The 14,126-nt window shown below is 45.2% G+C and overlaps 1 protein-coding gene across 2 annotated transcripts; it reads right to left on the bottom strand.

Annotated features, from left to right (window-relative positions):
- Positions 1-695: 695 nt before the first annotated feature.
- DNAJC18 (DnaJ heat shock protein family (Hsp40) member C18) lies at positions 696-14,094 on the bottom strand. Of its 2 annotated transcripts, none has more exons than XM_071758331.1 (7): positions 13,935-14,094; positions 13,701-13,846; positions 12,395-12,580; positions 10,876-10,988; positions 9,638-9,747; positions 7,507-7,679; positions 696-1,411 (listed from the first exon to the last, which is right to left on the bottom strand). In XM_071758331.1, the coding sequence occupies exons 1-7, from the start codon at positions 13,970-13,972 to the stop codon at positions 1,305-1,307; spliced, it is 873 nt and encodes a 290-aa protein (XP_071614432.1). In that variant the 5' UTR covers positions 13,973-14,094; the 3' UTR covers positions 696-1,304. The 2 variants fall into 2 exon arrangements, with proteins under 2 accessions (XP_071614432.1, XP_071614431.1); XM_071758330.1 differs by having other exon boundaries at positions 1,411-3,479.
- Positions 14,095-14,126: the final 32 nt, after the last annotated feature.

Here is a 14,126-nt window from a genome sequence, read left to right as displayed (position 1 = left end):
GGGGGGGCCCGGCCGAGCACCCTGCTGGTTCCGTACTGACCACATCTTTTGTTGGGCCGGCACAACAGCCCCAGCACCGCCGCTGCTCAGGGCCTCGTGGTGCTCACCGCAGTGAGGAGCAGGAGCAGGAGCGGGGCAGCAGGGGCTGCTCGACGCGGGACAGGACGGGACGGAGCGGGACAGGACGGGACGGGACGTGCCTCGCCTCTCCCACGCTTTTTGCAACCCTAGAGGAGCAGGAAGCACCGGCCCTGCTTGGCGGAGGCTTCCAGAGCCGCCTCTGGGCTTCGGAAGGGAACTAACCAGGTACCCAAAGCACCTGCCCGCCTCCCTCAGGCCGCTGCCCGGGCAGGAAAAGCCCCGCTCCTCACAGCCCCTGTCAGGAGCTCCCCTTCCTCATCCTCCCCGGCCCCGCCGCCATCTCCTGCAGCCCAGCGGCAAATGGCGGCCGCGCCGCGGGGCCCTCGCCGTCTCCTAGCAACGCCCCCCCTCCCCTCCGCCGCCATCTTGGAGCCGCCGCCGCTTCACTGCCCCCGGGCCCGCGTGTCCCGGGCAGTGCTCCGTGGTTCGGTTCTGCCGGTCCAGCCGCCGCTGGGGATCGGGATGGCGGCGGGGATGGCGGTCAGCTCCTCGCCCTCGCCGGCTGAAGCTGCCGCGCTGCAGTTTCGCGTGGAACAAAGTGGCAGAGGACACAGAGTCAGCTTTTACCACGATACAGACAGGCACAGACACGTAAGTCTTTAGTTAAAAGAAAAAATAATTAAAAAAAGATTAAATAGCTATATAAACTCATTTGGAAGTCCTTAGTACCCCTCCAGGAGAGGAGAGCATCCAGCTGCACCCTGCTCCTAGGCCACCTCCACCTCCCCCCTTCAGAGATCCAAGAAAATCCAAACCCCATTGCATTTTGGTGGCAGGTAACCTGGGTAATGACAGCAGTGCACCCTGACAGCCACGAGATACCATTCTTCCCCCTCCATATCAAGTAGGATGCCATTGCTTTACAGAAAGACAGTGCTAGTGTTCATCACTGCTGAGGTGTTAGCACCAAATGCCCTTAAAATGCAGGACACCAGCACCCAGATCCTCACCTGGATCTTCCCTGTAGCAACAAAGAACATCTTATTGCTTTTTGAAATATTACTTTGCAGTCATCTCCTGCAATGTCTTTGTGTCTTTCCCAGTTGCAGAGAAGACTCTTAAAATTGTGCTTCTCCCAGGTGGTTTCCCACCTCCTTAACACATCTGGAGATCTTTGGATGAAAGGTGCAATCTGCTTCAAGTGCAAAACACAGCGTATGAGTTCAAGCTTCATGCAGGACACTGCAGGTACAGTAATGTTGGTTTTGGTCTCCCCCACCTGTATCACTGCCATGGGAGTCAAACAGGAATGACAGGGAAGACACCAAACCTGGAACAAAGTCCAACCACTTTAATATATTTCACATATATTCTACAAACTGTTTAGTGTATAAAAAGCAACATTTAAAGCATTTTGCTTTTTATACATGCACTTATTATGAGCTCAAAATTGGGAAATACCAGAATTAAGGCTGCCTGTCCTACTGCCAGCCTGATCACCAAGCCTGAATACCCAAATCAAACATTTTTGCCCTTGTAAGTTTCACAACAGCTGTCTTTTTTTACTGGTACTCTTCCCACCCTGAGTGGCTGATGAACTCTGCTTGGCTTCCCCAAGTGCTCCTATGAAATTGCCCAATGGGGAGCAAATGTTAACACAGAAATGGAGTGGGTTTTTTTTTTTTTTTTTTAGCATGCCACCATTTCATAGCATCAGTATTGTTGCAGTGGCCCTAGTGATGCAGATTTCTGTGTCTCATCTGCAGAAGGACCAAACCCAAGTCTCCAAACCAAGACAAACACCACCAGAAAAGCTTCTCTTCCTGTAGCTCTGCCTTTGTTTGCTGCCAACCTCCCACTGCTGTACTGGACAGGACAGGGACACCAAGGGGACACTTTCTGGTACCTCCAGTCCCTGCTCTCAGTACCAGTTGTCTGATACAAAATGCCCACGGGACAGAGCACTGTATGTGACTGCACTGTAACTCCCAGGCACCTGGGAAGCCTAAGCTTTAAAAGCAATTTTAATTCTGGCATTTCTCAAATTTTTGAGCTCTTTGGTTCCTAGGTCTAAGCCAAGGCCATCTGTGGCATCCTGTGCTAGGTGCAGCGAGTTCTAATAATAATGAGACAACAGAGAGTTGTTGGGTTTGAACAGATACTTTCCTCCAGGTCAGAGAGGTGAGCAGTGCACCTCCAGCACCTGCACCTCCAGTGCCTGCACTGTGTGGAGATGTCCTTTGTACAAACAGTTTGTGGTACACACTCGTGGCACCCCACCAGAGAAAGGGGCTCAGGAGGCTAAGGATGCTCAGCTGGAGTAACTAACACACTATCTCTGCTGCTGCTGCTGAGTACAACCCCTCCTTAGCCTGCCTGGTTTCATAAATAAGGATCAGGAAAAAAAAAAAAAAAAAAAAAAAAAGGACACTACCACATGGATCTTTTTCTTTACAATACTAATCTATACAGTGAAACATCCATTACTGCTCAGCAGAGTAAAAATATGCTACATCAAAATGGTACCGGAAAAAGCAGGACCCCTGTAAAGCTGGAGAAGGGTTTGCAGATAAAAATCAGAATTGAGCAGCCAGGTTAAAAAATATGCCACTGAAAATGTATGAGAAAATAAAGAGAGGGTTGTCCTGTCTCTAGAGGTTGGCAGACATCAGAATTGGTGCAGTTCACAGGCTCTCCTCCTCCTGTTCAGTGCTGCTGTCAGCATCTCAGCGGGTTGTCTCACCAGCTGGGAGCTGCTCCAGTGCTCCCCTCCAGCAAAGCTCGGTGTGTTACACTCCAGGAGGAAACAAACCACTGCCTTCCACCAAAATCCTCCTCCCAAAGGGCTGCAGAAGCAAGGACACCCTCTGGGCATCAGCAGAGAGGCTCAGTGTGCTTCACACTGAGACGGTGAACTGCAGGTCCAGGCTGGAGACAGGAAACCAAGACATCTGTCTGCTCTCCTGGGATGTGCACACTGTTACACTGTTTGAGGGCAGGCAAACTACCGATGAAGATGGGCTCCAAACTAACAGCATTCCCCAGGGAATTAATTTACAAAGTGCCACTGGTCCTTGGAACCAATACAGAGTACAGTATATTACAGCAAACACTAGCTCTGCAGCCCGTGTTGGCCCAGCTCTGCACAATATGCAGAAAAAAAATTGAATGTTCAGACTCTTTACAGTAGCCTCCTTCCCTTTTTAGACAAAGGAAAATAAAAACATAAGTTAAAACAGCAATAAATAAAACTACAGGATGTGTGTGTACTGGTCAGCCCCCTTTGTGCATCCCAATCAGACTGGAGAGCTTCTCACAGTGCTCAAGTTTCAGTGATTCTGCTTTCTGTTTTAATCGCTCATCTCTGTAGAGCTTGGCCAAATTTGACAAATCAGACTCTGAAAAATGAAAAAAAAATATATATTAGGATGAAGCTGTGATCCTGCTTTAAGTAACTGTAACTCAGAGCTTTGTGATCCTTGTGGCCTGTTGGCCACAATAATAACCCTTTTTAATAACCCCTTTTTTTCAGTGAAACTGGGCATGCTAACAACTTACTTGAAGGAGAGGCCATCTGGTTTAACCAGGCTGGCTACTTAAGAAAACAGTGTTTTCATAATTGCTTGGAAACTCAGACATCTCTAATAACCCTCTCTACCAGTGCACTACCAGGACAACAACCAAAGCAAAAATAAGACTGGTTATTCCTGCCTACAAAGAAAACACCAGCTGTAAAAATACAGCTTAGAAGTCAGGTAAGATTTAAAATTCTGTTAATGGTCTGCAGAACACACAGGTACTTTAAAATACTTAAATACTTAGAATATTTAAACTGAGTGCATAAAGAGGGGCTAGTTGGATGCCATTTGGTCTGCAGCACAGCCCCTGTCTCACATCTGAAGGACAGCATCCTGCCCCACTGGCTGGACACTGGTTGAGGTGGGTTACTCTACACTTACCAGCAGTGTGTAAGTTACAAGCCTCATGATTGCTTTTCCTATTGCTGCCATGGGGCTGTGTCAGCTCTCTGCAGGCTCCTAAGCCAAGCAGGAATTACCAGACCTACATCCCTGCCCATGTCACTGAGAAACACAGCTCTTGTGTCAGAGCCAACCCTCAAGGCCTCGGGGCTCCCATCCAAATACATACTTTAAGGTATAGATAATTGCTTTTTTCTGATGTTTCACTTCTCAGAATTCCAGCTCCCTTAGGCAAGAGGTTTGCCCAGAAGGCATTATAAATTATTTTAATTTTTTTTTTTTAATTGATTACAGGAAGGTGAACAGCTAGCTGAGGGATTTGTCTAAAAGACCCCTGTGCCCTTTCATTAACAATACAATCTCCAATGTACTTTGCACATTTTTTACCCTTCTCCTCAAAACTGAAATAATCCCATTGTTTAAATTACTTCCCTCCAGCCATTCAGGGAAGTTTCTGTTGCTGATTAGCTAAGGAAGCCTTAATACAGCTTTCTCCCTGAAGAATAATTTAGATCCAGGATTAGATGCACCTAAGAGAATAGCAGTAATTTGTTTCTGAAAAGGTCAGAATTTCCCTAAGCACAGACTACCTGATGACACTTTATTTTTCAAAGAGCTTTTATATATCTTTCAAGTCCCTTGTTTTACAAAACCACACAGAGTAGAAAGAACTTCAATAAGTCTCTGTCCCTCTCCCACTGAAATTTAAATCCCACTGAAATTTAAAGCCATTTAACTCTCCACCTGCTTACTGTACAAACTGACAGGCGTAAATGTTTTAGATCAGAAATCAATTTTCATCTTTTATAACTAAAATGCCATTCAGGCTGGCTGGGCACATGGCCTTGACAAGCCTTCAGCAAAACTCTTGAGTCCAGAGTCCCAGGAGTTCTGATGTGAAGAACCTTACTTTACACTTCTCCAGCTGATCTCCAGATGCCTGCACTTTTGGCAGCATTCATTGTGTCATGCTGGTTTCTTATATTTTCCAACCTTTTTTATTTAGAGTTGTTCCTTTCTACTCTTTAAGGAGCTCCTAAAATACTCAATTCTGACTATGCATCCTTCTCTCTGTTGCTTCTTTGTAATTTTCTACAACCCTGAGTTCTTTGTAGTCTTATTTTAAATCTGTGCTACCACACCTGAGCAAAGTCTTGCAACAACCTGGGACGTGTCCTTTTGTCCTTAACTGTATCACAGATTCCAGAAGAACACAACTCACAGCAGATGAAACTTTTACAGACTCTTGTGCTGTGAAGGGCTGTCTCCTGCAGCTGTGTAAAAGTGACAGATTGAACAAAATCCCAATGCATCCGTTACTATTAAAGGCTTCATTAAGGCAGTGGGACACCAGGTGCCACTTCTCAAGTCATAAAATCCAGGACTTTAAAAAAAAAGTATCAGTCTGTTCCTCTGTAACTAATATGTGTCCATTTTGCTGGTGCTAAAAGAGAAATGCACCCTTGGTAAACACAACAAACCTACTATTAATAGTCATTCAACTGACAAAAAAAAATTAAAGGCTGACCACATGAAGATAAACATTTAATCAAGAATGAATGGACCAAAGTTATGATTTACCAGCTGAGTAAGAACTGTCTCAGCGTTTCCAGAGCACTTTTCCCCAGCACTCCATCTTGCATTCAGTTTATTTTTACAAGCTGGGCTGCACTAAAGTTAGCTCAGGCTCTGCTGTGCTCATTACCTGCTTGCTGGCCTAGACCGTAATCATTCTGAAAATGTGTGGGGTTTTTTTTTTTTTTTTTAATTACAGTGGTCTCATCAGGCTATGGCTAATTGTGGACCCTGTAAATATATTTGCAGATGTGTGACTAATGCAGTCTCAAAGCATAAAAAGCTGCAGTGAGCACTGTTTTGCAGGCATGACCTGGAATTCTGTGCTGGATCATCTCCCCCTCCTGACTGCCAGCCCCTGCTGCCATGGTGGGGCAGGGCCCTCCATAGCTCCAGGTCTAGGGGAATGGGACAACAGGACCACTTTCAGCTGCATAAGGGCAATTAGAAAGACTTTTCTGTGAGAAATAAATTCTATCCCTGTAGCATAAAGCCTGCATTTATGGTTATTACCAGCCACGTTATACCTAGAGGCTGCTACTGTCAGCCAGAAATCTCAAAAACAAAGGGATTTTTATGGTTTTACATTATGGATTCTTTTACTGTCTAACTTCAGAGCCTACATTGGTATATTTCTCTTTAAAAACAAGATTGGTAACTTTTATTTAAAGCAACCAAAACAGTCTCTGGATGAAAACAAAACAAGCCTTCCCATACAAAAAACTCCTGCAAATAAATAGTTTTGAGTCAGCAACTGGATTGTTACCTCTAGCCCAGGATCAAACAAGTCTTGTTCACACCAAATGTGTGTTTTGTAAAGAAACTGTAAACAAATACAGCCTCAGTTTTTAGTAGTGTGCTGAAGGCTGTTTTACAGGGAGCAATTTAGAAAGCCCTCCCAGTGTGTAAGAGCAGCTTGGCTGTCCTGTGAAACACTGCACAGGAACAGCTTCTTCCAGTTTCCCTCCTGCACAGGCAGTAGTTTGTGTTGACTCATTTTAAGGTGGTTTAGGTCTTTAGCTGAAAAGAAATCAGTCCCAACATCCCAGCTTTCAGCTAGTCCTTCTAATTTGATTTCTGGTGTTTTGTGCAGTTCCAAGAGAAGCAGGGAATTGCTCCATTTTAAATAGACTCCAGGAGTAGTAATTAGCCAACGATACAAGATGGGGTTAGGATTGATGCATTTATCTGTGCTGCTGAGTGACTTGGGGAAAATAATGATTCTGAATGACCACAGCTTTGTGTTGGACTCCCCTTTTGCATTCAATTCTTGTTTTTAAAAGACAGTCTTGACTATGGTGAAAAACAAGGCTCATCTAAAGATAACAAATTGCAAATAAGGGCACAAAACAAGTACAGAAGTAGACTTCTTGAAAACTGACACAGTCTGCTGCACAGTTACCAGAGGCAACTGGATGGGCTTTGGGCTCTCTTCTGGTTCAAGTTTTGAAGAAAAAGTTAAATCACCTTCTCACAGGGCCAGTCAAAGCAGAAATGATTCTGCTCCAGCAAAGGAAATGTGGAATAGGTGATGTCCTGAGACCTTTCTTAGCCCTAACAATCTGTCAGAGCTAGATAAATGTGGTGGGTTACACATTTAAAACATCATCACTAAGGGTCATTCAAGCATGAAAACCAAGTGGAAAGAATGTCTCAAATGGTGATATCTGCTTTCTCTGGGCTCTCAGAATCACCTGCAGTGAATTTTGACAGATCCTCAAGAACAGCAAATTCAGTGTTAGGAGCAGGGCAGGGTTTGAGAAGTTACAAGCATCACAAAATGAGGCTAAACCTGGCAGTGCTGTGTGAAGCACAGCCATCCTGCAGGTACTGGTGGCTGGTAGGCACACGTGTAACAAAAATAACTTACTTTGCTGTTTCTCCTTCCAGCAGCTGGTCTGAATGTAGTCTATGTAATCTTTTTCAACAGTTTTCTCTAGTTCTTGAAGTTCTGCTCCTTGATAATTCTTTTCAAAGTTTTTATCAACATAGTAAGGCACCTGCAAGTTCTCTGTCTCTCTGCTAACAACGTGGCCTATAGACCTGTGGGAACAAATACAGGGATCAGATTTTTTAGCAGTTCAAACAGAAAGGAATCCAGAGCTGTTTCTCCACATTAGCATTTTCAGAGGACACTGTTTACAGCTTCACAGTTACTTTCTGCAGGACTATAGCTCCCTCAGCCATCCAAGGAGGAAATTACAAGGCTCGGGCACAGCAAGCTGTGCACTAGCAACAAAAATCACACTCTTCCTTAAAAACCACAGGAAAATACCTAATTTTTGGAGACATCTACAGAGAACTGAGTCAGAGCTGACACAGTTCCTTCCAAATACCGTGTTTGTTCTTAACAGCTCAGTCAAGACACTCCCAAAACATAAGAGCAAATTTCATCTGTGCACAGGAACTCTGTGAACTTTATTCTGTTGGCTGGCTTTTTTTTTTTTTTTTTTTTGCAAGAAAGGTCCAGAAATAGGTGGGAATTGAGGACAAATACAGAGCTCATAGGAAAAGCATACAGCCCTAGTATTGCTTAGGGCATAATGCAGTTGGATCTGGATTTTCCTGGTTTCTGGATCCTTTGGTAGAAATAAGAATTTGCTGGGGAGATTCTAGTTATTTCCTTTAGGTTTTTTGTATCATCAGTAAGTGAAGTGGGGTATGGAATACCCTGCAGAACATCCTGCAGGTAGAATTAGCTACTCCAACACAGCCACTGGATTAAATCACACTTTTATGCTAAATTTCCTTATTTGAGCAAAGATACCCAGGCATTTTTTCAAATCACTGCCCAGAGCAAGAGGCAGGCAGCCAAATCACAAAGGTTACACTCTACTCAGTGGAATCCTGTTTGTCCCTTTTAATTCCTGGGCTCCTTTTTTTCCTCCTCTCTTGCCATGTCGAAGAGGTGTGCCCTCTTTTTGTATAAACAATTTATTTTAGCTTTTAGGGTTTTTTTTTAGGATATGATGTAAAGAAACACCGTAACTGTTTACCAGGCTCAGGCCTGACTATCTCAAGTCAACAGGAGAAGGGGAGGTAGTGAAGAAAAGCAGGAGAGAGATTAGCTGCTCTGGGGGCAGCGTGGGAGGCTTTACATGGGGCTGGCAGATAGCAAAAACACTCTGTGGAAAAAAAAACCCACCCAAAAAACAACCACTCTCTTGTTCTTATGCTGGCTCTACATACTGACATCTCGTGGCAAGAAAAAATAAAGGGTGTTGTTGGGCAACTGTAGCAGTAGAGAGCACACACCTAAATTTAGGTAATTTTGATTCTGGAAAAAAAAAAAAAAAAAAAGAGCATGGGGAGTGTCTGGAGCACTCCCTGTCCCCCAAAGCCCCACTCCCATCTTCTGAAGAGCCAGTGGGGGTGAATGAACTGGTCAGCTCTTTCCCACTGTGGCTGCTCAGAGCAGCAAGAGGGTTTTCTCCCCTGCCCCATAAGCTCTGATTACAGCAGGTCTGGTGGTGTTCCCTCTGCTCCCAGAGCTCACCAGTTCACTCTGCCCTCTCCAGCCCTGGGATCCTGCTTTTGGACAGATGTTAAGCCACAGCATGTCAAGGCTTAATGATGTGTGCAGCTTGACAACTCTTGCAGTGGAACTTGGGCTCCAGAGCAGATTTGGATTCCCACTGACAAGAGCAGGATTCACCTTTATATCTCTTCCCACAGGAACCTGAGGGGTGGTCGGGAGGGCAGGGGCTGCTGAGCCCTGAGCACACCCAGGTTCCTGCTACTGTGTGGCTGCTCAAAAACATCTCACACCAGTTGAGAAAGCTCTCTGGCTGGGTGCCTCTGTTTGTTCAGCACAACAAAGCACCCCAGAGTTAACTCCACAGTGATAACTCAGGGGAAATGGTCAGTAGAGACTGTTGGTATTTCCTTATTTACCAACTGATAACACTTGCTTGAAAGAGAAGACTGAATGTGTGCTCTGCTAGCAAGCCCAGTTCTGTGTCCTCATCACCAGCAGGGAAATGTGTCTTTAAGTGACTTACGATTTGTAGAACAGGCTGTAGGGTGGGTTTGTGGCCATCAGTTGGGTTATCACTGACACGATTATTATGATGAAAACTGGCATCAACTGAATAAATGCAGAGTAGGAGTTCTGAAAAGAAAAAACAGTAATTAGTAGTGCAGAAAAGATAGGGAACAAAATGCATCTGTTCCCAGAAACCAGACTACCTGTCACAGATTAAATGTAAACTGGAAAAAGAGGAATTGCATTCAGATTTTGAGGGATGACATTTTAACTTCAAGATAACCTTTACTAACAATCTCAGAAAGCTCTTTAAAGCCATTTTCTTCCCATTCTCTTTTCACAACATTTCTTTCATCTGCAGTTTCCTTCACAAGGTGTCAGATCCCCACAGTGCTGCTGCCTGACAATCCAGCCTGCAGGAACACACTGCAATTCCCATCTGTGCCCCCAGCTTTCCCTGCATCTTCTGAAGTTTGCTACATGCATTCTAAAATCTGTTCAAACACTGGGTAAAAAGACTGGAAAGTAAAGAGCTAAGAGACTGTTTGTGGTGTAACTTGGGACAGGATGCAAGAACTTGAATTTTGTTTTGCTTGAATGAATGTAGCAGAAAAAAACGAGTGGGGGGGGAATTATCAAAGGACCAAAAAGTTCTGGTAGCTATAGACAAAACACAGCTCTACACTTCTGCTCTTCCCATGATTTGCAAACTGTCCTCCTAAGGTGTCTTTTCTAATCAGGAACACAATATAATGTGCAGCTATTTAGATCTTGCTGTCTGCCCTTGGGAAAGCTGCAAGAAGCTGAGGCAGAAGCCCATTTTGCCCAAGCTTAGCTGTCTGCAGGCTGCACCACTTTTTTTTTTTTCAGAGCCCAACTATGAGACTTGCAGGGAAAAATTAACCTTCCCTGCAGAATGACCTCCTTAGTTAACAGCCTGCTTCAGGAGGAAGATTTTTCCAAGGTGGGTGGCATGTGTGTATGTGTGCTAGCAACAAATGACACTTTGTGTCTTTCCAGGTGGTTTCAGAGGTAGAAAAGCGTCCCAGTGCCACCCTGCCCCAGGCTGGAAAATGTAAAGTAGTGGTTTATAAAAGCCCATCTAGTTACTTTTGGAAACATCAAGCTGCAGCACTTGAAGATAACCTCTGGGCAGGTAAGGATAGGAAAGGCTGTCTTGGCTTCAGCTGTGTAAGCAGACCCCTCACCCTGGTGAAATATTTAAGCCCAAGAGATCCTTCCCCTCCTGGCTACCTGTGGCCTGTTGTCTTCCTCCTCTTGCTCCTGTGTCCATGCTCTTTCATTCCGGTGCCTCCGTGGGTAATAGTGTGAGTCTCTGGCTACATTTGAGAACATGTGGATATTCCCTGTTAAAAGCATCCAAGAGTCAGGATTTTCATCCAGTTGCTGGGACTCACCTCTGTTTCTGAGATCTTCTGGTTGATTATCCAGGCTTAGCCTACGTGGCCTGAGTTGTGAGACCTCAGATTAAGAAGAGCAAACAGACCTCAGATTTAATGCCCACATCATTCAAAAAGTCTACCAGAGAAGTTGTAAAGTTTGCCTTAATTTAAATCAAACTATAGAAACATGCTATGATGTTTATCAAGGCATCTCATATTTTGATACTGTTTTTGTCACATTCACCTGCAAGGCCATTGCTTGTCTTGTATCCCCAGGCTCTGAGCAGGAAAATTAATTTGCTTCACCAGACTCAGGCCATGAATTATGGCTTCCCATAATTACTGAATATGCTCTTCTCCACCCGTTTCTACTTCCTCTTCCTTCAAGCTATTAATAGCTTAAGTTAATGACTTTGTAACAGTGACAGAGATTTAAAAAAGGAGTTTAAAGAAAGAGTACAATTCAAGATTTCCTTTCTTGCACCCTGAATGTAGTTGATTTATTTTTAAAAACTAAAACGAGAAGAGAATTGCATCTGCTGTTTTGAATTGAAGCTTCCAACTCTGATTTTATCACCATATGAATATCTTAATAATAGCTGTGCTCTCCTCTGTTGAAATTCAGAATGGCTTTGTATTCAGAGAATTGAAATGTATGGCCTTATCACCACAGCAGAAATGCCAGTCTATTTTAAAGCCCTGGGAAAGACCTCACATTATTTCACAGTCTTATTCTCTTCTTTCTCTGAATTTCCCAAAGAATTCTGCAGGAAACCTGGGCGGAAGTGACCTTTGTTACTGTGTTACAGCATCTGTTTCACTGCTTGTTCAGAGATTTTTCCAAGGGTTTCTATCAAGTTTGCAGTCAGAGTTCCAATAGAGAGCCAGAAGAGGCTGGCTTGATGGAACAAAGTGTCTACCAGGCCTTGGAGGCAAGAAGGTTTCCAAGGGTGCTAAAGCAATTTGTTAGATACTGCCAGGAAAACCCTTGAGAGACTGAAATGTTCTTACCCCTAACTAGTCAGAATTTTTCAAGAGATGCTGGGAGGTGAGGGATGTGCTCTGGCAGCACCAGCCATCGCCCCCTGGCAGCTCTCTCTTCTGGGAGCACTCCTGGACAGCAAGGTTTGAGCTCTTTGGGGCAACAGAGCTGCTAAAATCTGCAGTTAAACCCATGCATTAAGGGAGCTTTTCCACACATAAAAAGCTAGGAAGGGGAAAAAAAAACCAAACCAAACCAGTAAATCCAAAAACTTTTTGCTCTTTTCAGATGTCTAATGAACTCTGAGCAGCACCAAGAGATGCTGAACTTCCTTTAGAGTCTAGTGCCAGCTCACTGCATTTCAAAACCACTGCAGACAGATACTGACCTGTAGGGAAGTGCCCACCAAAAAACACGTTAAAGATTTCTTCTGGTGTGATGTCTGCTTCAAATTCTGTGTAATAATTGTAGTGCCTGGGCTGGCTGGTGCTGACGTGCTCTTGGTCACTTCCAAACTCATCGTATCGCAGTCGTTTCTCAGGGTTACTCAGAACTGCAAAAGCATTGCCTATTGCTGGAGAGGGGATGAAAAGAAGTGTTACACAGGCACATCATGCAGTATTTCCAGATCTTTCATAAGCAGAGTAGCAAAAAAGCCCCAGAAGACACAGAAAATCTGTGCTTGAGTTACTTTTCTGAGAATTGCCTTTGTTAGTGTTAGGACACTGGCATGACCTGTGAGGGAACTTATTTCCTGCTGCCACCAAGGCCAGGGGGAAGACAAAAGTGTTAAAGAATATGGAAAGAGTTGAAATAATTGTAAGCCTGAGGTGAGAGTCCACTTTGAGGGAAAATCTAACATTTTATTAGATCAAACTAAGCACTGGTACAGAGGTGAACCTACACGCAGTTAATACGAAGTTAGTGACTGCAGAGCCTAATTAAAATGCAGAGCCATATTCCCAGCTTTTCTGTGGGCAGAGATGCTTGTGAAACTGTACAGCTTATCTATTTCACACTTTTTGTCAAACCACCGAGTAGTATTTTTTTTGGTTCATCTTCCTCCTTGATCTTTGACAGAAGATGCCTGTAAACAAGCTCATAGACAAATACAACCCTAACACACACACACACACACACACACAAAAAAAAAAAAAAAAAAAAAAAGAAAAAGGAAAGCCCTTCAAAACCTCCTTATTCTAATAGGCCGTGAATTCAAACCTCGCTTTCCTTGTGCTGCTTTACAATGTTGCTGTGGGCAGCTGCAACACAGCACAGAGGAGGCAAAAGATGTAAGTGTTTAGATGCTACTTGATACAGGTTCAGATGGCAACATCACTGAAGAGTCCAGGTGCAGACTAGAATTTCTATGCCTACATATATATAAATATATATATATATATATATAATTTAATTTGTGACACAGAGCAGTTGACTGCACACACCCTCTCCTGCATGGCCAGGATCATTTCCAGACATCACCCTGACCCTTCAGCACTGCCTAGGAGTGCGACACGGAGCACGCTGCCCTTTGCTTCTCAGGGAAATCTGTATCCTGAAAGATTAAAAGGCAAATCCTGCTGAGCAGCAGCTGCACTGAGGCGCTGTGCCTGCTGTCAGTGGCAGCACAAGCGGTGTGGTGCCCGGGGCAGCCTCCTCTGGGCCCTTCCCACCCGGGACAGCTCCCGCCTCACCTTTGAAAGCCTCCGTGGCCCCGGGAGCGCGGTTCTTGTCAGGGTGGAATTTCAGGGCCAGTTTGCGGTAAGCTTTCTTCAGATCCTCCTCGCTGGCATCCCTCTCCACCCCCAGGATTTCATAGTAATTCCGACACCGCTTTATTCTGCAAAACACACACCAGATTTACCTCCACCGGCCTGTCCCCCCCTCACGACAGACCCGCCGGCGGATCCGGGCCCCTCCCCGCTCACCGCCGCACGCCATCCAGCTGCTCCGCCGTGTAGGTCATAGCGGCGGGCCCTGGGGGGGCCCTGGAGGGGCCTCCCTCCCGCCCGGCCCCCTCCGCGCCCCTCCGCTCCCCTCAGTGCCGGCCGCCCCGGACCGCCCGCGCCGCCATCTTGTGCGCGGAGGCGGTGGCCGCGCGGTGCCCGCTGGGTAGGCGA

Source organism: Heliangelus exortis, chromosome 15, assembly GCF_036169615.1.
Source record: "Heliangelus exortis chromosome 15, bHelExo1.hap1, whole genome shotgun sequence".
NCBI classification, from domain to species: Eukaryota; Metazoa; Chordata; class Aves; order Apodiformes; family Trochilidae; genus Heliangelus; species Heliangelus exortis.
Note: the sequence above shows the minus strand (reverse complement) of the source record. Positions and strands in the feature narration are given on the sequence as shown.

Coding starts and splice junctions, on each gene's coding strand:
- DNAJC18 (XM_071758330.1), bottom strand. CDS start 13,972: ATGACCTACACGGCGGAGCAGCTGGATGGCGTGCGGCG. Junction 12,581..13,700: donor GGCCACGGAGGCTTTCAAAG/GTGAGGCGGGAG, acceptor TCCCCTCTCCAG/CAATAGGCAATGCTTTTGCA. Junction 7,680..9,637: donor TACAGCCTGTTCTACAAATC/GTAAGTCACTTA, acceptor TTGTTCCCACAG/GTCTATAGGCCACGTTGTTA.